The sequence below is a fragment of the Coregonus clupeaformis genome, chromosome 4, assembly GCF_020615455.1.
Source record: "Coregonus clupeaformis isolate EN_2021a chromosome 4, ASM2061545v1, whole genome shotgun sequence".
Taxonomy (NCBI): Eukaryota; Metazoa; Chordata; class Actinopteri; order Salmoniformes; family Salmonidae; genus Coregonus; species Coregonus clupeaformis.
The window spans coordinates 8,945,051-8,968,957 of NC_059195.1; the positions used below are offsets into that span (position 1 = coordinate 8,945,051).

Consider the following 23,907-nt stretch of genomic DNA (forward strand, 5'->3'; position numbering starts at 1 on the left):
CTCACATTATGACGTTTGCTGAGTTACCGTATAAAATGCGGTATCTTATCTCTTTGGTAATCACATGGTAAAGTTGCACATGATGGGTACATGCGCTCCAGCCATAGACTTTGACCATGGAGGATAATAAGGTAGGCCTATAATTGCTAACAGAGAAACCCTATGCAGTGGTGCTGGGACCAGGACCACTGCAGTCTTTTTTTAAAATGCTGCGGCAGGAACCACAGGGTATACAGGACATACCGCTAGGGGTGCCGCAAGTAGTGGCAGCTGGGTGGCGGTGTGGGCTAACGTTAATGTAGGGGTGGGGTGCCGCTAATATTATAATTATTATGAATATTGTAAAATAAAAGTATGCATTATAATAAACTATCTATGGGACTTGCTATAAATAAAATGATCCTTGCAAAAATAACAGCAGTAGGCTAATTATCATAATTTGACCTAAGTTATTATAATAATAGGCGACTCCATAACGCATTAATTACGAATCTTGATATGACAACTGTCAACTCAGATAGTCTGTGTAGCCGTTTTGTTAGCTATTTAGTTAGCTATTTAGCAGTTTTATGGCTTGGGGATAGAAGCTGTTCAGGAGCCTGTTGGTGTCAGACTTGATGCACCGGTACCGCTTGATGTGCGGAAGCAGACAGAACAGTCTATGGTTTGGGTGGCTGTAGTTTTTAACGATTTTCCAGGCCTTCCTTTCACACCGCCTGATATAGAGGTCCTGGATGGCAGGGAGCTCAGCATCTGTGATTTACTGGGCTGTCCGCACCACACTCTGTAGCGCCATGCGGTTGAGGGAGGTGCTATTGCCATACCAAGCAGTGATGCAGCCAGTCAAAATGCTCCTAATGTTACAGCTGTAAAACGTTTTGAGGATTTGAGGGCCCATGCCTAGGGCCGTGGTGGTCATGAAATTTTGTCAGCTGGTGATTGTCAAACAAATAACTGACGGTCTCACTTAACATAAACACATTTAGCATTTTTTGTTTGTTTGTCATTTAGCAGACGCTCTTATCCAGAGCGACTTACACCCATCTCCTGGCTTCCACACATAGCCTAAAACCCACTGATGCAGACCTTTGGAACATCTACATTTTAAAAAGTCATATAAATCCATGTAATATAGCCTACACCATCACAATAAATCCATTATTTATTTTAGAAAAGTCTAAAGAAACATTATATGAAGAAAATGTAGTCTATTTCAGAAGAACAGAATAGCATACTCTGACTTGTCTTTATGTTAGACCCTGATCTGGCTATGCCATATGGCTGTGGGCTACACTAGTTCATTTAGCAGACAAGATTTGCTTAGAAATCCGTGGCATTATTGTATATGATATTATAGTATGAAGAATACAATTGAACAATATATTTTCTCCAAATGATTTGAGGGAGTGCGCACATGCGGCTATTCTGTGTTGAGCGGTTAACAAATAAGCAGGTTCTCCGATTATGCTTAATTTAGAGTTATTTATGCAACTTTAGTTGTGATACAAACGTTGGGCTATAAGTTTTGATTTTGAATACATTCTAAGGCTGCATGATGCGACTAATGATGATTTTAAAAAAGTTGCATGAGCTCTGCTTTTTTTTGTTGCTCAGGCTGCGCACACTTAATCAGTCTCATTCACAATTTGACAAGCACTTGATAATGCCTCGAATTTCCCGGCAGCATCCCCTTTGTGTGGCTGTAATGCCCCCTAAAAAAATCCATGCCTTTTGCAGCCAGTGGCCATTGTGCCCTTGGGCTGAATATAATAATAATAATTCCCTTTTCCTGGCTCCGAAGCACCTCTCACTCACATGGCTCTCTCAGATAGCTCAATTCTCATTAGCCAATGCCCGTCATATGATCAGGTCTTTCTCACAGGCTACAAGTGAAGACAGACACATCGGGGCCGCAACTGTGTGCATCCAATATCCAATTCTGTCCACATTTACTTTTCGTCAGCCAACAAAATGAGTAGGCCTAACGAACAGCAAAAGCACTAGCCTATGTCAATCTACTATCCCCATAGTACAAAAGTTGACCTATTCTATTCTGTGCAAGATCTAAATATTCCAAACATAGTCTGGGACAGTTGTGGGATGTGATAGATCCCAAAATTTATAAAACCGTTAGCATCCAAAAACTTTTTTAAGCAATGAGGCTGACGCAACAGATCAGAACGTTTAGCTTAAAATTATGATAAACTATTAGGCTATTTCTTCACATTATAAGCGCAGCAATGCACACACAGCAGTAGGCTATGAGTGCAAATGTTCCAAAATGCAATCAATTAGCTGGAAAACAACATTATGAAAAGTGACCGCAAATGCAATTATGCATGTAATGCTTTCATTATAAAGGTTCATTTTTTATGGTGAAAATTATCTTCCCTAAACTTGAAACTTGTACAGTGTATTCGAAAGTTTGTTACGTTACAGCCTTATTCTAAAATTGATTCCATTTTTTTTTGGCAATCTACACACAATACCCCATAATGAAAAAGCGAAAACAGGTTTTTAGAAATGTTAGCAAATTTATTACGAAGAAAAAACTGAAATACCTTATTTACAGACCCTTTGCTATGAGACTCGATAATTGAGCTCAGGTGCATCCTGTTTCCATTGATCATCTGTGAGATGTTCTATTACTTGATTGGAGTCCACCTGTGGTAAATTCAATTGATTGGACATGATTTGGAAAGGAACACACGTCTATATAAGGTCCCACAGTTGACAGTGCATGTCAGAGCAAAAACCAAGCCATGAGGTCGAAGGAATTGTCTGTAGAGCTCCGAGACAGGATTGTGTCGAGGCACAGATACAGTGGAGGACAGAGGAGCCTCTTAAAGAAGAAGTTACAGGTCTGTGAGAGCCAGAAATCTTGCTTGTTTGTAGGTGACCAAATACTTATTTTCCACCATAATTTGCAAATAAATTCATAAAAAATCCTACAATGTGATTTTCTGGATTTTTTTTCTCTCATTTTGTCTGTCATAGTTGATGTGTACCTATGATGAAAATTACAGGCCTCTCTCATCTTTTTAAGTGGGAGAACTTGCACAATTGGTGGCTGACTAAATACTTTTTCCCCCCACTGTATACGGAAGGGTACCAAAAAAATTCTGCAGCACTGAAGGTCCCCAAGAACACAGTGGCCTCCATTATTCTTAAATGGAAGAAGTTTGGAACCACCAAGACTCTTCCTAGAGCTGGCTTCCCGGCCAAACTGAGCAATCGGGGAAGAAGCGCCTTGGTCAGGGAGGTGACCAAGAACCAGATGGTCACTCTGACAGAGCTCCAGAGTTCCTCTGTGGAGATGGGCGAACCTTCCAGAAGGACAACCATCTCTGCAGCACTCCAACAATCAGGCCTTAATGGTAGTGGACAGACGGAAGCCACTCCTCAGTAAAAGGCACATGACAGCCCACTTGGAGTTTGCCAAAAGGCACCTAAAGGCTTCTCAGACCATGAGAAACAAGATTCTCTGGTCTGATGAAACCAAGATTGAACTCTTTGGCCTCAATGCCAAGCTTTACGTCTGGAGGAAACCTGGCACCATCCCTACGGTGAAGCATGGTGGTGACAGCATCATGCTGTGGGGATGATTTTCAGCGGCAGGGACTGGGAGACTAGTCAGGATCGGGGGAAAGATGAACGGAGCGAAGTACAGAGAGATCCTTGATTTAAACCTGCTACAGAGCGCTCAGGACCTCAGACTGGGGCGAAGGTTCACCTTCCAACAGGACAATGACCCTAAACACACAGCCAAGACAACGCAGGAGTGGCTTCGGGACAAGTCTCTGAATGTCCTTCAGTGGCCCAGCCAGAGCCCGGACTTGAACCCGATCTAACATCTCTGGAGAAACCTGAAAATAGCTGTGCAGTGACGCTGTAATCGCTGCCAAAGGTGCTTCAACAAAGTACTGAGTAAAGGGTCTGAATACTTACGTAAATGTAATATTTCAGTTTTTTATTTTTAATAAATTTGCTAAAATTGATAAAAAATAGTTTTCGCTTTGTCATTATGGGGTATTGTGTGTAGATTGATGAGGGGGAAAAAACTATTTAATCCATTTTAGAATAAGGCAGTAACGTAACAGAATGTGGAAAAAGTCAAGGGGTCTGAATACTTTCCGAATGCACTGTATGCCAGTTAGACTTTACACCCGTTGTAAAGTGGATTAATGTGCTTAATTTTAAGAAGTTATTTGGCCACTTTAGTTGTGATACAAACCTTATCAAAACATATAGGCCTATGGGCTAGGCTACATGAGGTGTGCGACTATGATTTGAAAAAAGTTGCATGAGCAAGTGATAATATATCATTCACAAGCGATAGGCTAGTATTGTCACCCATCAGACTATTCTTGATTTCATCTTTACATATACAAAATAATATAAGTGTGACATTTTTTTAGATTTAGAATGGACAATTATCATGCACCTGTCTCGAAACAGGGGCAGGGGGAAAAAATACATGTCATCTATGCATTTAAATAGCGAATGGAGGACGCTTCTCCCTTGGTTCATTTTCATGCCAGCCAGGTAGGCTATACTCCTGTTTTAAAGAGAAGCAATGTGCTTAATATTAGGAAAGTTTAGATATAAATATAGGAGGCCATCACTCTGTTTTCTCACTCAATTGCATAGCCTATAGAAATGTTGGCAACATGAGCTCATGGGCTCTCATGAAGTGTTTGATTAGATTTTCAATTACATTTGCATTGACGTCAGAGTGATTAGAGGGACAATAGAGTGCTGAGTACCAGGCATTTAGCAAGTTTGGTAGGCTACTAATGACCATCAGCAGCATCAGAGCTTGGAGCTTGGCTAATTACCGTGACTAAACTGTGACGTGGAATTTGACTGCCGTCATGACTCGTGACCGCCAGTGTGGCGGTAATACGGTCACCGTAACAGCCCTACCCATGCCAAACCTTTTCAACCTCCTGAGGGGGAAGAGGTGCTGTCGCGCCTTCTTCACGACTGTTCGTGTGGACCATTTTAAGTCCTTAGTGATTTGGACACCAAGGAACTTAAAGCTCTCGACCCGCTCCACTGCAGCCCCGTCGATTTTGCCTAAGAACAGCCCTTAGCCGTAGTATATGGGCCATTATAAACTGGGTGGTTCGAGCCCTGAATGCTGATTGGCTGAAGGCTGTGGTATACCACGGGTATGACAAAACATTTATTTTTACTCTTCTAATTACATTGGTAACCAGTTTATAATAACTCTGCGTTGTGTCGTGCATAAGAACAGCCCTTAGCTGTGGTATATTGGCTATATACCACACTCCCTCTGGCCTTATTGCTTAGTTATAGCCTAGTGCAGGGGTACTCAACTCTTACCCTACGAGGTCCGGAGCCTCCTGGTTTTCTGTTCTACCTGATAATTAATTGCACACACCTGGTATCCCAGGTCTAAATCAGTCCCTGATTAGAGGGGAACAATGAAAAAATGCAGTGGAACTGGCTTCGAGGTCCAGAGTTAAGTTTCAAGGGCCTAGTGTGTTTATAATGCATTATGGACTTCATAGAAGGTGTGAATTATTTATATTCTTGTTCTTGCAAAAGTGAGCCCTATTAGTTTATCCAGTTCAATAGTTTAACAAATCTTTATAGGCTAGCTGTTGTGAAAGTACATGTGAAGATTTGATGTTTTCATAAATCTCACAACAACTTTATCTTAAATTGCAGAATGATAAGAGTAAGTGACCAGATCCAAAGTAAAAGTAGTTATCATTAGTAGTAGGCTAAATGTAGGCTTGGTGTTGTCTGTAGAATACTGTTTGTGTGCAAGGGTGTTGAAATGTACAACCTAGTTGTGTTTGTCTCTTTTGTGCCACACATTATCCATGAGCATTCAAAGAATGGCCTGATTTGTTCCAATCAGAGTTTAAACAAAGATGATCCAAATGATCATCAAAGTTTTGAAGATCAAGTCCAGAAAATGAAGAATGATATCCTGGGTTTAAACTATCCAGAAGATAGTGAAGTGAAGGATCCCCTGCCTCAGATCGAGCAGGAGGCTGTGATGAGGAGAAAAGTCAAGGTGAGAGAATAGATTGAGCAGAGATGTGGATACATACAGTATGTCATTGACTATATTGTCTTTTTAGACCAAGAAGAGGACCAGTGCCAACAGGTCAACAGTTGACCGGAGCACTGATACTGATGCAGCTGAGAGAGATTTCGTTGATAATCAGAATGATGAAGATGAGGAAGAGGTGAAGAAGGATCCCCTGCCTCAGATGGAGCAGGATGCCGTGAAGAGAAATAAAGTCAAGGTGAGGGAATAGATTGAGCAGAGATCTGGATATTTGTGATATCTTTCATGTCTACACCCTGCCCCTACAACATGTTGTTCTAAGGAAGGTAAATTGCCCATACAATACACTTTTATCTCCTAATAGTAAATCATCGATCTAGGGCTGACCCCATTTGGTCGACTGGTCAATTGTTTGGTCGATAGGCTGTTGGTCGACTGAGATTTCTTTAGTCAAGCAGTCGCAAAAGTTATTTTCTTCATGGTGCACATGGACACCTGTCTGATTCGCGCCTGTCTCTGTGGACTAATACATTGCGGAGCCCACAGGGATGGCACAGTCCATCACGCTAAGACATTAAATTGTATATGGTTTTATTATGTAAAAATAATGGTGCAACACTAATATATCTAATGTTATTTTATAAGAAATGCGCTTTCTCCCGTGTTGGATACGGTCGTGGTTGATGTTTGAGCCGACGAAGACGACTCACGACTAGCTCTTAGGAAACTTTGCGGTATTTTGTTTTTTTATGTATTATTTTTTTACATTATTAGTTCAGAAGTGTTTTGTATCATTACATACAGCTGGGAAAAACGATTGGATATCAGAGTGGCGGTAACTCACCAGCATTACAACCAGGAATACGACTTTCCCGAAGCAGATCCTTTGTTTGCTCTCCCCAGGGCAATTTAACTGATTCCAGCGGCTGACCCAAATCATCGCCGGCGGAGCGGCCTGCTGGTTCGACTTAGGAGGTGCGCACACCACCAACTGCTTCCAAGTATACTACTCGCTAATGTTCAGTCTTTGGATAACAAGGTTGACGAGCTCAGGGCAAAGATTTCTTTCCAGAGAGACATCAAGGCCTGTAACATACTTTGTTTCACGGAAACATGGCTCTCTGGTGATATTCTGTCGAAATCGGTCCAGCCAGATGGGTTCTCAGTTCATCGCGCAGACATAAATAAATATCTCTCCGGGAAGCAGAAGGGCGGAGGTGTGTGTTTCATGATTAACGACTCATGGTGTAATTGTAGTAACATACAGGAACTCAAGTCCTATGGTTCACCCGACCTAGAATACCTCACAATCAAATGCAGACCATATTATCTCCCAAGAGAATTTTCTTCGGTTGTAGTCCCGGCCGTGTATATCCCCCCTCAAGCCGATACCACGACGGCCCTCAAAGAACTTCACTGGACTTTATACAAACTGGAAACCACATATCCTGAGGCTGCATTTGTTGTAGCCGGGGATTTTAACAAAGCAAATTTGAGGACTAGGCTGCCGAAGTTCTATCAACATATCGACTGTTGTACTCGAGCTGCTAAAATCCTCGACCATTGCTATTCGAACTTCCGGGATGGTTATAAGGCCCTCCCCTGCCCTCCTTTCGGCAAATCTGACCACGACTCCATTTTGCTCCTCCCTTCCTATAGGCAGAAACTCAAACAGGAAGTACCCGTGCTAAGGACTATTCAACGCTGGTCTGACCAATTGGAATCCACGCTTCAAGATTGTTTTAATCACGCGGACTGGGATATGTTCCGGGTAGCTTGCGAAAATAATTTAGACGAATACACTGAAACGGTGTTTATCAGGAAGTGTATAGGTGATGTTGTGCCCACTGTGACTATTAAAACCTACCCTAACCAGAAACCGTGGATAGATGGCAGCAATTCGCGCAAAACTGAAAGCGCGAACCACCGCATTTAACCATGGCAAGGTGACTGGGAATATGGCAGAATACAAACAGTGTAGCTACTCACTCCGCAAGGCAATTAAACTGGCAAAACATCAGTATAGAGACAAAGTGGAGTCACAATTCAACGGCTCAGACACGAGACGTATGTGGCAGGGTCTACAGACGATCACGGACTACAAAAGGAAAACCAGCCACGTCGCCGACACCAACGTCTCGCTTCCAGACAAGCTAAACACATTCATCGACCGCTTTGAGGATAACATAGTGCCACCGACGAGGCCCACTACCAAGGACTGTGGCCTCTCCTTCTCCGTGGCTGACGTGAGTAAGACATTTAAGCATGTTAACCCCCGCAAGGCTGCCGGCCCAGACGACATCCCTAGCCGCATCCTCAGAGCATGCGCAGACCAGCTGGCTGGTTTGTTTACGGACATATTCAATCTCTCCCTTTCCCAGTCTGCTGTCCCCACATGCTTCAAGATGGCCACCATTGTTCCTGTACCCAAGAAAGCAAAGGTAACTGAACTAAATAACTATCGCCCCGTATCACTCACCTCTGTCATCATGAAGTGCTTTGAGAGACTAGTCAAGGATCATATCACCTCTACCTTACATGTCACCCTAGACCCACTTCAATCTGCTTACCGCCTCAATAGATCCACAGACGATGCAATCGCCATCACACTGCACACTGCCCTATCCCATCTGGACAAGAGGAATACCTATGTAAGAATGCTGTTCATTGACTATAGCTCAGCATTCAACACCGTAGTACCCTCCAAGCTCATCATTAAGCTCGAGGCCCTGGGTCTGAACCCCGCCCTGTGCAACTGGGTCCTGGACTTCCTGACGGGCCGCCCCCAGGTGGTGAAGGTAGGAAACAACATCTCACTCAACGTCAACAAAACAAAGGAGATGATCGTGGACTTCAGGAAACAGCAGAGGGTGCATCACCCTATCCACATCAACGGGACCGCAGTTGAGAAGGTGGAAAGCTTCAAGTTCCTTGGCGTACACATCACTGACAAACTGAAATGGTCCAACCACGCAGACAGTGTGGTGAAGAAGGCTCAACAGAGCCTCTTCAACCTCAGGAGGCTGAATAAATTTGGCTTGGCACCTAAAACCCTCACAATCTTTTACAGATGCACAATTGAGAGCATCCTGTTGGGCTGTATCACCGCCTGGTACGGCAACTGCACCGCCCGCAACCGCAGGGCTCTCCAGAGGGTGGTGCGGTCTGCTGAACGCATTATCGGGGGCAAACTACCCGCCCTCCAGGACACCTACAGCACCCGATGTCACAGGAAGGCCAAAACGATCATCAAGGACATCAACCACCCGAGCCACTGCCTGTTCACCCCGCTATCATCCAGAAGGCGAGGTCAGTACAGGTGCATCAAAGCTGGGACCGAGAGAATGAAAAACAGCTTCTATCTCAAGGCCATCAGACTCTTAAATAGTCATCACTAGCACATTGGAGGCTGCTGCTGCCTATTGAAATCACTGGCCACTTTAAGAAATGGAACACTAGTCACTTTAATAATGTTTACATATCTTGCATTACTCATTTCATATGTATATACTGTATTCTATAATATTCGACTGTATCTTAGTCCATGCCGCTCTGTCATTGCTTGTCCATATATGTATATATTCTTGAATTCCATTCCCTACTTAGATTTGTGTGTATGAGGTATATGTTGCGAAATTGTTATATATTACTGCACTGTCGGAGCTAGAAGCACAAGCATTTCGCAACACCCGCAATAACATCTGCTAAACACGTGTATGTGACAAATAAAATGTGATTTGGTTCTGAAACATAATCTTCAGTGAGCCATAGAATTGGTGCCTTTCCCTATGTTGCTATGTGCATAATAGCAAAGTTAACCAGCATATTGGGATTGAGAACAATGCGGCAGAGGCAGCAGCAGCAGAGATGAAGAAACAGCCCTTGCCTTAGCCTAATTGTCTAAGAAAATTGAGGAGGGAGGAAAACCCAACTTAATTAGGTCAATAGCCTAATTGATAAATGTGCCTGGCTTTATATATATATATATATATATATATATGGATGATTTATAAAGCCAGGCATATATACAGTTGAAGTCGGAAGTTTACATATACCTAGGTTGGAGTCATTAAAACTCGTTTTTCAACAACTCCACAAATTTCTTTTTAACAAAATATATATTGTTGGCAAGTCGGTTTGGACATCTACTTTGTGCATGACACAAGTAATTTTTCCAACAATTGTTTACAGACAGATTATTTCACTTACAATTCACTGTATCACAATTCCAGTGGGTCAGAAGTTTACATACACTAAGTTGACTGTGCCTTTAAACAGCTTGGAAAATTCCAGAAAATGTCATGGCTTTAGAAGCTTCTGATAGGCTAATTGACATAATTTGAGTCAATTGGAGGTGTACCTGTGTATGTATTTCAAGGCCTACCTTCAAACTCAGTGCCGCTTTGCTTGACATCATGGGAAAATCAAAAGAAATCAGCCATGACCTCAGAAAAAAAATGGTAGACCTCCACAAGTCTGCTTCATCCTTGGGAGCAATTTCCAAACGCCTGAAGGTACCACGTTCATCTGTACAAACAATAGTACGCAAGTATAAACACCATGGGACCACGCAGCCGTCATACCGCTCAGGAAGGAGATGCGTTCTGTCTCCTAGAGATGAACGTACTTTGGATGCGAAAAGTGCAAATCAATCCCAGAACCACAGCAAAGGACCTTGTGAAGATGCTGGAGGAAACAGGTACAAAAGTATTTATATCCACAGTAAAACAAGTCCTATATCGACATAACCTGAAAGGCCACTCAGCAAGGAAGAAGCCACTGCTCCAAAACCGCCATAAAAAAGCCAGACTACGGTTTGCAACTGCACATGGGGACAAAGATCGTCCTTTTTGGAGAAATGTCCTCTGGTCTGATGAAACAAAAATAAACTGTTTGGTCATAATGACCATCGTTATGTTTGGATGAAAAAGGGGGAGCTTGCAAGCCGAAGAACACCATCCCAACCGTGAAGCACGGGGGTGGCAGCATCATGGTGTGGGGGTGCATTGCTGCAGGAGGGACTGGTGCACTTCACAAAATAGATGGCATCATGAGGAAGATAAATTATGTGGATATTTTGAAGCAACATCTCAAGACATCAGTCAGGAAGTTAAAGCTTGGTCGCAAATGGGTCTTCCAAATGGACAACGACCCCAAGCATACTTCCAAAGTTGTGGCAAAATGGCTTAAGGACAACAAAGTCAAGGTATTGGAGTGGCCATCACAAAGCCCTGACCTCAATCCTATAGAAAATGTGTGGGCAGAACTGAAAAAGTGTGTGCGAGGATGAGGCCTACAAACCTGACTCAGTTCCACCAGCTCTGTCAGGAGGAATGGGCCAAAATTCACCCAACTTATTGTGGGAAGCTTGTGGAAGGCTACCCGAAATGTTTGACCCAAGTTACAAAATGTAAAGGCAATGCTACCAAATACTAATTGAGTGTATGTAAACTTCTGACCCACTGGGAATGTGATGAAAGAAATAAAAGCTGAAAGAAATAATTCTCTCTACTATTATTCTGACATTTCACATTCTTAAAATAAAGTGGTGATCCTAACTGACCTAAGACAGGGAATTTTTACTAGGATTAAATGTCAAGAATTGTGAAAAACTGAGTTTAAATGTATTTGGCTAAGGTGTATGTAAACTTCCGACTTCAACTGTATATATACTGTGGGGAGAACAAGTATTTGATACACTGCCGATTTTGCAGGTTTTCCTACTTACAAAGCATGTAGAGGTCTGTAATTTTTATCATAGGTACACTTCAACTGTGAGAGACGGAATCTAAAACAAAAATCCAGAAAATCACATTGTATGATTTTTAAGTAATTAATTTGCATTTTATTGCATGACATAAGTATTTGAGACATCAGAAAAGCAGAACTTAATATTTGGTACAGAAACCTTTGTTTGCAATTACAGAGATCATACGTTTCCTGTAGGTCTTGACCAGGTTTGCACACACTGCAGCAGGGTTTTTGGCCCACTCCTCCATACAGACCTTCTCCAGATCCTTCAGGTTTCGGGGCTGTCGCTGGGCAATACGGACTTTCAGCTCCCTCCAAAGATTTTCTATTGGCTTCAGCTCTGGAGACTGGCTAGGCCACTCCAGGACCTTGAGATGCTTCTTACGGAGCCACTCCTTAGTTGCCCTGGCTGTGTGTTTCGGGTCGTTGTCATGCTGGAAGACCCAGCCACGACCCATCTTCAATGCTCTTACTGAGGGAAGGAGGTTGTTGGCCAAGATCTCGCGATACATGGCCCCATCCATCCTCCCCTCAATACGGTGCAGTCGTCCTGTCCCCTTTGCAGAAAAGCATCCCCAAAGAATGATGTTTCCACCTCCATGCTTCATGGTTGGGATGGTGTTCTTGGGGTTGTACTCATCCTTCTTCTTCCTCCAAACACGGCGAGTGGAGTTTAGACCAAAAAGCTATATTTTTGTCTCATCAGACCACATGACCTTCTCCCATTCCTCCTCTGGATCATCCAGATGGTCATTGGCAAACTTCAGACGGGCCTGGACATGCGCTGGCTTGAGCAGGGGGACATTGCGTGCGCTGCAGGATTTTAAGCCATGACGGCATAGTGTGTTACTAATGGTTTTCTTTGAGACTGTGGTCCCAGCTCTCTTCAGGTCATTGACCAGGTCCTGCCGTGTAGTTCTGGGCTGATCCCTCACCTTCCTCATGATCATTGATGCCCCACGAGGTGAGATCTTGCATGGAGCCCCAGACCGAGGGTGATTGACCGTCATCTTGAACTTCTTCCATTTTCTAATAATTGCGCCAACAGTTGTTGCCTTCTCACCAAGCTGCTTGCCTATTGTCCTGTAGCCCATCCCAGCCTTGTGCAGGTCTACAATTTTATCCCTGATGTCCTTACACAGCTCTCTGGTCTTGGCCATTGTGGAGAGCTTGGAGTCTGTTTGATTGAGTGTGTGGACAGGTGTCTTTTATACAGGTAACGAGTTCAAACAGGTGCAGTTTATACAGGTAATGAGTGGAGAACAGGAGGGCTTCTTAAAGAAAAACTAACAGGTCTGTGAGAGCCGGAATTCTTACTGGTTGGTAGGTGATCAAATACTTATGTCATGCAATAAAATGCAAATTAATTACTTAAAAATCATACAATGTGATTTTCTGGATTTCTGTTTTAGATTCCGTCTCTCACAGTTGAAGTGTACCTATGATAAAAATTACAGACCTCTACATGCTTAGTATGTAGGAAAACCTGCAAAATCGGCAGTGTATCAAATACTTGTTCTCCCCACTGTATATATATATATATACACACTACCGTTCAAACGTTTTGCGTCACTTGTTTTCGAAATAAAAGCTATTTTTTGGTCCATTGAAATAACATCAAATTGATCAGAAATACAGTGTAGACATTGTTAATGTTGTAAATGGCTATTGTAGCTGGAATCGGCTGATTTGTAATGGAATATCTACATAGGCGTACAGAGGCCCATTATCAGCAACCATCAGTCCTGTGTTCCAATGGCACGTTGTGTTTGCTAATCCATGTAGATTGTAAGGGATCGGGGGTTGGCTGGGTCTAGACAGAGTCTGACACTTCCCCGATCTACAGAGAGGGGGAGTTATCAGACTCGATCTGGTTCACCTGAGTTCTGAGCACACCTGTCTGTAATTAGGGTAGGATATAAGGTGTGCTCAGAAGTTCAGTCGGTGCGAGGTATTGAATGCGGAAGTTCAGTTTAAGAGACTGTTCCAAGAGGTGTTCGACCACCCAGTATCTGGGCGTAGCGTGGGAGACCAACTATGCGAACTTCAGCAGGGCCGTCGCACAGTAGCCGACTACGCTTTAGAGTTCCGTACTATAGCAGCCGGTAGCGGATGGAGCGAGACTGCTTTGCTCACCGTTTTCCGAAGAGGGCTGCGCAAAGAAGTACAGACTGAGTTGGCTTGTCGGGGAGATATCACTGCGCTACATGAGTTTATCAACATCGCCGTCTCTATTGATAATCTGATAGTGCAACACAAGGGATCCAAAGTCCGGGAGCCCTCGGTCACTGGTCCTACGCAATCGTCAGAGCGGAGGAGAGAATCTGAGGAGGAACCTAGGCAACTGGGACGGTCACCCCTACAGGGCTCGGTGAGACAACAACGTCGGCAAGACGGACTATGCCTGTATTGTGGTCAGTCGGGTCATTTCATTCGGCAATGTCCGGTACGACCAAACCGTTCCCCAGAATATCGCCTCGGAACTGCCCAACCGGTGAGTGAGACTCATGTTTTCAACATCACATCTAAACAAATGTATGTGCCAGTTACCTTATCTGTTGGAGAGAGAGTGCGCCGATTGGAAGGTCTTATTGGTTCCGGGGCGGCTGCCAGTTTTATGGATGTGGGTCTCGCTGAGGAATTGGGAGTTCAACTTATCCCAATTCAACCTCCCCTGCGAGTCAACGCGCTAGACGGTGAGCCCATGGGCACTGGGTTCATTACGCACCGTACCGAGGAAATAAAGTTACAAGTGGGCTCCCTGCACCATGAGAACATCATTCTGTTCGTCATCTCCGCTCCACGGGAGCCGCTAGTCCTCGGCCACCCCCGGCTCGTTACCCATGATCCGGTCATCTCCTGGAAATCTGGCGATATCACGGCTTGGAGTGAGGTATGTAGGGCAGAGTGCCTCATTTTACCTTGCAAAACGTCTACTGTGGAGGATGCGCAGGGTGCGGTGTCTACTGTTGTTCCTACAGAGTACCAGGATTACGCGCAGGTGTTCTCCAAGGAGAGGGCTACCATGTTACCACCGCATCGGGCCTGGGATTGTGCAATTGATCTGCTATCCGGGGCTACACCTCCTCGCGGAAGAATCTACCCTTTGTCACAGCCGGAACGAGAATCAATGAGCAAGTATATTGATGAGGCACTACAGCAAGGGGCCATTCGCCCATCTACGTCTCCCGCCGCATCCAGTTTTTTCTTTGTTAAGAAAAAGGATGGCGGACTGCGTCCTTGTATAGACTATCGAGGTTTGAACGATATTACCATTAAAAATCGTTACCCCCTTCCTTTGATTCCAGCAGCCCTCGAGCAGGTGGGGCAGGCCTCCATCTACAGTAAACTGGACCTCAGGAGTGCGTACAATCTGGTGCGCATTAGAGAAGGGGATGAATGGAAGACCGCCTTCATCACCCATCGAGGACATTATGAATATTGTGTCATGCCCTATGGACTTACTAACGCGCCCTCTGTGTTCCAGGCATTCATGAATGACATTTTCAGGGACTTGATTGATCGCTTTGTCATAGTGTACATTGATGACATCCTAATCTACTCTAACTCTCTGAGTGAACATGTGACCCATGTACGACAGGTTCTGGACCGACTCCGACCGGGGACCCCAGTTTGTATCCCGGGTATGGAAGGCCTTCTGCGAACGCTTGGGCATCTCGGTTAGCCTAACCTCCGGATATCATCCAGGCCAATGGGCAGACAGAACGGCTCAACCAGGAAATTGGGAAATATCTACGGCAACAATGTTCGCGGCAGCCGCAAGAGTGGAGCCGATTCCTTCCTTGGGTAGAGTATGCTCAGAACTCACTCATTCACACCTCCCTACGCCTAACGCCCTTCCAGTGTGTTCTAGGGTATCAACCACCCCTGTTCCCGTGGGATGCCGCATCAGGGATGGTACCGGCGGTGGACGAGTGGTTCCGTCGGAGTGCGCAGGTCTGGGAGACGGCCCATCAACATCTCAGTCAGGCATCACAACAGCAAAAGACCGACGCCGGAGACCTACTCCCACTTATCAACCCGGGCAACGAGTGTGGCTGTCTACCCGGGACCTGCGGTTCCGACGGAGCTGCAAGAAGCTTCAACCCAGGTACATCGGGCCTTTTAAGATACTGAGACGTATTAACCCTGTCACCTACCGTCTGTTACTTCCCCGACACTACAGGATAAACCCTACGTTCCACGTCCCTCTGTTGAAACCTGTCCACTATAGCCCGATGTACCCCCCAATCGCTCAACAACCTACTACACCACCTTTGGAGGATGAACAGGACACCACCTATACAGTCCACGAGATACTGGAGTCGAGACGGAGACGAGGGGGCATCGAATATCTCGTGGACTGGGAGGGATATGGACCTGAGGAACGGTCCTGGGTCCCTGCTAAGGACATACTGGATCCCGCTCTCAAGACCACTTTCCACGCTGAACACCCAGATCATCCAGGACCCCGACCCAGAGGAAGACCACCCGGTAGAGGTAGAAGGCCGTCAGGAGCCGGCCCTGGGGAGGGGGATACTGTAAGGGATCGGGGGTTGGCTGGGTCTAGACAGAGTCTGACACTTCCCCGATCTACAGAGAGGGGGAGTCATCAGACTCGATCTGGTTCACCTGAGTTCTGAGCACACCTGTCTGTAATTAGGGTAGGATATAAGGTGTGCTCAGAAGTTCAGTCGGTGCGAGGTATTGTTCCATTGTGACTTGCTAAGCGTTTTGTTCCGAGAGAGAGAGAGATTGTTGTTTTTGATTACCCGTGTATCCGACCTGTGCCTTGTTGTTTGACTCCCCAAATTGCTTAATCCTCTGCTTGTTTATCCCAGTGATTACCATACTCTGACCCTGTGCCTGTGCCCTCGACTACGACTACGCCCGCTCCCTTGGTACCTCTGCCTGTCTCTGCCTGGCCCGGTTTTGACCACAGCCCGCCCGACTACGATTAAGCTATTCCCTTGTCTGTACTCCAATTAAAGCATCGCAATTCTGCGATTGGATCTTACCCCTCTGTCCGAGTATTCATTACATAGATCATTTAAAAAGGCTAATTGATCATTAGAAAGCCCCTTTGCAATTATGTTAGCACAGCTGAAAAATGTTGTGCTGATTAAAGAAGCAATAAAACTGGCCTTCTTGAAACTAGTTGAGTATCTGGAGCATCAGCAATTGTGGGTTCGATTACAGGCTCAAAATGGCCAGAAACAAATAACTTTCTTCTGAAACTCGTCAGTCTATTCTTGTTCTGAGAAATGAAGGCTATTCCATGCGAGAAATTGCCAAGAATCTGAAGATCTCATACAACGCGGTGTACTACTCCCTTCACAGAACAGCGCAAACTGGCTCTAACCAGAATAGAAAGAGGAGTGGGACAAATACATTAGAGTGTCTAGTTTGAGAAACAGACGCCTCACAGGTCCTCAACTGGCAGCTTCATTAAATAGTACCCACAAAAACACCAGTCTCAACGTCAACAGTGAAGAGGCGACTCCGGGATGCTGACCTTCTAGGCAGAGTTGCAAAGAAAACGCTGTATCTCAGACTGGCCAATAAAAAGAAAATATTAAGATGGGCAAAATAACACAGACACTGGACAGAGGAAGAATGGAAAAAAGTGTTATGGACAGACGAATCGAAGTTTGAGGTGTTCGGATCACAAAGAAGAACATTTGTGAGACGCAGACCAAATGAAAAGATGCTGGAGGAGTGCTTCATGTCATCTGTCAAGCATGGTGCAGGCAATGTGATGGTCTGGGGGTGTTTTGGTGGTGGTAAAGTGGGAGATTTGTACAGGGTAAAAGGGATCTTGAAGAAGGAAGGCTATCACTCCATTTTGCAACGCCATGCCATACCCTGTGGACGGCACTTGATTGGAGCCAATTTCCTCCTACAACAGGACAATGACCCAAAGCACTATTTAGGGAAGAAGCCGTCAGCTGGTATTCTGTCTATAATGGAGTGGCCATCACAGTCACCGGATCTCAACCCTATTGAGCTGTTGTGGGAGCAGCTTGACCGTATGGTACGTAAGAAGTGCCCATCAAGCCAATCCAACTTGTGGGAGGTGCTTCAGGAAGCATGGGGTGAAATGGAGGATTCTTTGACGAAAGCAAAGTTTGAAGGACACAATTATTATTTCAAATAAAATCATCATTTCTAACCTTGTCATTGACTACATTTCCTATTAATTTTGCTATATTTCCTATTCAAACTCATTTCATGTATGTTTTCATGGAAAACAAGGACATGTCTAAGTGACCCCACACTTTTGAATGGTAGTGTATGGAGCCCCAGACCGATGGTGATTGACCGTCATCTTGAACTTCTTCCATTTTCTAATAATTGCGCCAACAGTTGTTGCCTTCTCACCAAGCTGCTTGCCTATTGTCCTGTAGCCCATCCCAGCCTTGAAGGTTTGAGTTGCCAAACGTCAGCCTCGAAACCTTAATGACTTGGAGAAGATCTGCAAAGTGGAGTGGGACAAAATCCCTCCTGAGATGTGTGCAAACCTGGTGGCCAACTACAAGAAATGTCTGACCTCTGTGATTGCCAACAAAGGTTTTGCCACCAAGTACTAAGTCATGTTTTGCAGAGGGGTCACACCTACCTTTGGACACACCTACTCATTCCAGGGTTTTTCTTTATTTTTACTATTTTCTACATTGTAGAATAATAGTGAAGACACTGCCTCGTTGCCTGCGTCCGTAATGGATCCGCAGTCAAACGACCACCCCTCATCACTGTCAAACGCTCCCTAAAACACTTCAGCGACCAGGCCTTTCTAATTGACCTGGCCCGGGTATCCTGGATGGATATTGACCTCATTCCATCAGTAGAGGATCCCTGGTTGTTCTTTAAAAGTGCATTCCTCTCCATCTTAAATAAGCATGCCCCATTCAACAAATTCAGAACTAAGAACAGATATAGCCCCTGGTTCACCCCAGACTTGACTGCCCTTGACCAGCACAAAAACATCCTGTGGCGTACTGCATTAGCATCGAACAGCCCCAGCGATATGCAACTTTTCAGGGAAGTCAGGAACAAATATACACAATCAGTTAGGAAAGCAAAGCCTAGCTTTTTCAAACAGAAATGTGCATCCTGTAGCACTAACTTCAAAACGTTTTGGGACACTGTAAAGTCCATGGAGAATAAGAGCACCTGTCACGCCCTGGCTCTAGGGACTCTTTTATGTTGAGCCAGGGTGTGTAGAGTCTGTGTTTTTGTTCTGTGTGGGAGTTCTAGTTGTGGTATTTCTATGTTGGCCAGAGTGGCTCCCAATCAGAGGCAACGAGTGTCAGCTGTTGCTGGTTGTCTCTGATTGGGAGCCATATTTAAACAGTCTGTTTCCCTTAGTGTTTGTGGGATCTTGTTTCCGTTTGGTTTGTTTCTGTGTTAACCGTAGGACTGCACGTTTCGTTTATTGTTTTGTTGATATATTATCATTAACGATAATAAAGTTAAGTATGTTCGCAACTAACGCTGCGCATTGGTCTACTCTCTACGACGATCGTGACAGAAGATCCCACCAAAACTGGACCAAGCAGCGTGTCCAGGAGCCATCGCCAGGGGAATCGCTAGCAGATCTCCGTGGCAACCTTGACTTGGTCAAGCCTAGTGAAGAGCAGAATGGCTGGAGTTGGAAGCAGAAGAGCGAGAGTTGGGCGAGAACTATAGAGGCCTGGCCCACGGGGAGGAGAGACCCCCAGAAATTTTTTAGGGGGGGTGGGGGGCTCACGCCGTGGACGACGGGGCAGCAGGAGGCCGCGATGGAGCGGTCCAGCGGGTGTGCAGAGGAGGCCGCCAGGTTAAGGGGGCCACTGGTCACAGAGGAGAGGGAAAGTGTGGAGGCACGGCGAGAGGTACTGGGGTGTGTTACCAGTCCGGTCCGGCCCGTTCCTGATCCCTGCATAGGGCCAGTGGTGTGTGTCCCCAGTATGGTCCGGCCTAATCCTGGTCCTCGCATCGAGCCTGTGGTGCGTGTCGTCAGCCCGGCCCAGCCTGTTCCTGCTCCCCGCACCGAGCCTATGGTGCGCGTCGCCAGCCCGGCCCGGCCTGTTCCTGCTCCCCGCACCAAGCCTATGGTGCGCGTCGCCAGCCCGGCCCGGCCTGTTCCTGCTCCCCCGCACCGAGCCTATGGTGCGCGTCGCCAGCCCGGTCCGGCCTGTTCCTTCTCCCCGCACCAAGCCGATGGTGCGCGTCGCCAGTCCGGCCCGGTCTGTTCCTGCTCCCCGCACCAAGCCTATGGTGCGCGTCGCCAGCCCGGCCCGGCCTGTTCCTGCTCCCCGCACCAAGCCTATGGTGCGCGTCGCCAGCCCGGCCCGGCCTGTTCCTGCTCCCCGCACCGAGCCTATGGTGCGCGTCGCCAGCCCGGTCCGGCCTGTTCCTGCTCCCCGCACCAAGTCAGTGGTGCGCGTCGCCAGCCCGGCCCGGTCCATTCCTGCTCTCCGCACCAAGTCAGTGGTGCGCTTCGTCAGCCCGGCTCGGTCTGTTCCTTCTCCCCACACCAAGCCAGTGGTGTGCGTCGTCAGTCCGGCACGGCCCGTGCCTGCTCCACCGGTGCCTGGTCCGGTACCGGTCAGCTGCTCCACGTCGGAGCTAGAGCAATCCGCTCCACCAGTGTTCAGTCCAGCTCCGGCCAGCAGGGCCAGACCGGACCAGGGGTACTGTGGGGAGTTAGAGAGGGAGTGGGGATCATGCCCAGAGCCGGATCCACCGCCAAGGCGGAGTGCCCACCCGGTCCCTCCCCTGTGGTGTTCTGTTGGCGCGGTCGGAGTCCGCGCCTTTGGGGGGGGGGGGGTACTGTCACGCCCTGGCTCTAGGGACTCTTTTATGTTGAGCCAGGGTGTGTAGAGTCTATGTGTTTTTGTTCTGTGTGGGAGTTCTAGTTGTGGTATTTCTATGTTGGCCAGAGTGGCTCCCAATCAGAGGCAACGAGTGTCAGCTGTTGCTGGTTGTCTCTGATTGGGAGCCATATTTAAACAGTCTGTTTCCCTTAGTGTTTGTGGGATCTTGTTTCCGTTTGGTTTGTTTCTGTGTTAACCGTAGGACTGCACGTTTCGTTGATTGTTTTGTTGATATATTATCATTAACGATAATAAAGTTAAGTATGTTCGCAACTAACGCTGCGCATTGGTCTACTCTCTACGACAATCGTGACAGCACCTCCTCCCAGCTGCCCACTGCACTGAGGCTAGGAAACACTGTCACCACCGATAAATCTACGATAATCAAGAATTTCAATAAGCTTTTTGCTACAGCTGGCCATGCTTTCCACCTGGCTACCCCTGCCCCGGCCACTAGCTCTGCACTCTCCGCTGCAACTTGACTGATACTTTATCAATCACTGCATTCTTATTGGCAGACTTAAATAGCCTTGGTTTCTCAAATGACTGCCTCGCCTGGTTCACCAACTACTTCTCAGATAGAGTTCAATGTGTCAAATTGGAGGGCCTGTTGTCTGGACCTCTGGCAGTCTCTATGGGGGTGCCACAGAGTTCAATTCTCAGGCCTACTCTATTCTCTGTGTATATCAATGATGTCGCTCTTGCTGCTGGTGACTCTTAGATCCACCTCTACGCAGACGACACCATTTTGTATACATCTGGCCCTTCATTGGACACTGTGTTAACAAACCTCCAAACGAGCTTCAATGCCATACAACTCTCCTTCCATAGCCTCCAACTGCTCTTAAACGCTAGTAAAACTAAATGCATGCTCTTCAATCGAACGCTGCTTGTACCCGCCCGCCCGCCCGACTAGAATCACTACTCTCGGCGGGTCTGACTTAGAATATGTGGACAACTACAAATACCTAGGTGTCTGGTTAGACTGTAAACTCTCCTTCCAGACTCACATTAAGCATCTCCAATCCAAAGTTAAATCTAGAATCGGCTTCCTATTTCGCAAACAAAGCCTTCTTCACTCATACTGCCAAACATGCCCTCGTAAAACTGACTATCCTACCGAAGCTTGACTTCGGCGATGTCATTTACAAAATAGCCTCCAACACTCTACTCAGCAAATTGGATGTAGTCTATCACAGTGCCATCCGTTTTGTCACCAAAGCCCCATATACAGTGAAGGAAAAAAGTATTTGATTCCCTGCTGATTTTGTACGTTTGCCCACTGACAAAGAAATGATCAGGCTATAATTTTTATGGTAGGTTTATTTGAACAGTGAGAGACAGAATAACAACAAAAAAATCCAGAAAAACGCATGTCAAAAATGTAATAAATTGATTTGCATTTTAATGAGGGAAATAAGTATTTGACCCCCTCTCAATCAGAAAGATTTCTGGCTCCCAAGGTGTCTTTTATAAAGTAACGAGCTGAGATTAGGAGCACTCCCTTTAAGAGTGTGCTCCTAATCTCAGCTTGTTACCTGTATAAAAAACACCTGTCCACAGAAGCAATCAATCAATCAGATTCCAAACTCTCCACCATGACCAAGACCAAAGAGCTCTCCAAGGATGTCAGGGACAAGATTGTAGACCTACACAAGGCTGGAATTGGCTACAAAACCATCGCCAAGCAGCTTGGTGAGAAGGTGACAACAGTTGGTGCGATTATTCGCAAATGGAAGAAATACAAAATAACTGTCAATCTCCCTCGGCCTGGGGCTCCATGCAAGATCTCACCTCGTGGAGTTGCAATGATCATGAGAATGGTGAGGAATCAGCCCAGAACTACACGGGAGGATCTTGTCAATGATCTCAAGGCAGCTGGGACCATAGTCACCAAGAAAACAATTGGTAACACACTACGCCGTGAAGGACTGAAATCCTGCAGCGCCCGCAAGGTCCCCCTGCTCAAGAAAGCACATATACAGGCCCGTCTGAAGTTTGCCAATGAACATCTGAATGATTCAGAGGAGAACTGGGTGAAAGTGTTGTGGTCAGATGAGACCAAAATTGAGCTCTTTGGCATCAACTCAACTCGCCGTGTTTGGCGGAGGAGGAATGCTGCCTATGACCTAAAGAACACCATCCCCATCGTCAAACATGGAGGTGGAAACATGCTTTGGGGGTATTTTTCTGCTAAGGGGACAGGACAACTTCACCGCATCAAAGGGACGATGGACGGAGCCATGTACCGTCAAATCTTGGGTGAGAACCTCCTTCCCTCAGCCAGGGCATTGAAAATGGGTCGTGGATGGGTATTCCAGCATGACAATGACCCAAAACACACGGCCAAGGCAACAAAGGAGTGGCTCAAGAAGAAGCACATTAAGGTCCTGGAGTGGCCTAGCCAGTCTCCAGACCTTAATCCCATAGAAAATCTGTGGAGGGAGCTGAAGGTTCGAGTTGCCAAACGTCAGCCTCGAAACCTTAATGACTTGGAGAAGATCTGCAAAGAGGAGTGGAACAAAATCCCTCCTGAGATGTGTGCAAACCTGGTGGCCAACTACAAGAAACGTCTGACCTCTGTGATTGCCAACAAGGGTTTTGCCACCAAGTACTAAGTCATGTTTTGCAGAGGGGTCAAATACTTATTTCCCTCATTAAAATGCTAATCAATTTATAACATTTTTGACATGCGTTTTTCTGGATTTTTTTGTTGTTATTCTGTCTCTCACTGTTCAAATAAACCTACCATTAAAATTATAGACTGATCATGTCTTTGTCATTGGGCAAACATACAAAATCAGCAGGGGATCAAATACATTTTTCCCCTCACTGTATTTATTGCCTTACCTCCATAACTTACTACATTTGCACACACTGTATATATATTTTCTATTGTGTTATTGACTGTATGTTTTGTTTATCCCATGTGTAACTCTGTGTTGTTGTTGTTTTTACTGCACTGCTTTGCTTTAACTTGGCCAGGTCGCAGTTGTAAATGAGAACTTGTTCTCAACTGGCCTACCTGGTTAAATAAAGGTGAAATAAAAAACAACATCTAAAATCAAAAACTATGGAAGAACACATATGGAATCATGTAGTAACCAAAAAAGTGTTAAACAAATCAAAATATATTTTATATTTGAGATTCTTCAAAGTAGCCACCCTTTGCCTTGATGACAGCTTTGCACACTCTTGCCATTCTCTCAACCAGCTTCATGAGGAATGCTTTTCCAACAGTCTTGAAGG

General features: G+C 45.8%; 1 protein-coding gene across 1 annotated transcript in view; it reads left to right on the forward strand.

Moving 5' to 3' along the window:
- Positions 1-68: 68 nt before the first annotated feature.
- Positions 69-23,907, forward strand: part of LOC121551534 — a 33,885-nt gene continuing 10,046 nt past the window's right edge. Inside the window, exons 1-3 of the mRNA XM_041864232.2 lie at positions 69-131; positions 5,894-6,052; positions 6,120-6,287. Coding sequence (XP_041720166.2) covers positions 117-131; positions 5,894-6,052; positions 6,120-6,287 — 342 coding nt within the window. The 5' untranslated portion in view covers positions 69-116. The remainder of the gene's footprint in view (positions 132-5,893; positions 6,053-6,119; positions 6,288-23,907) is intronic.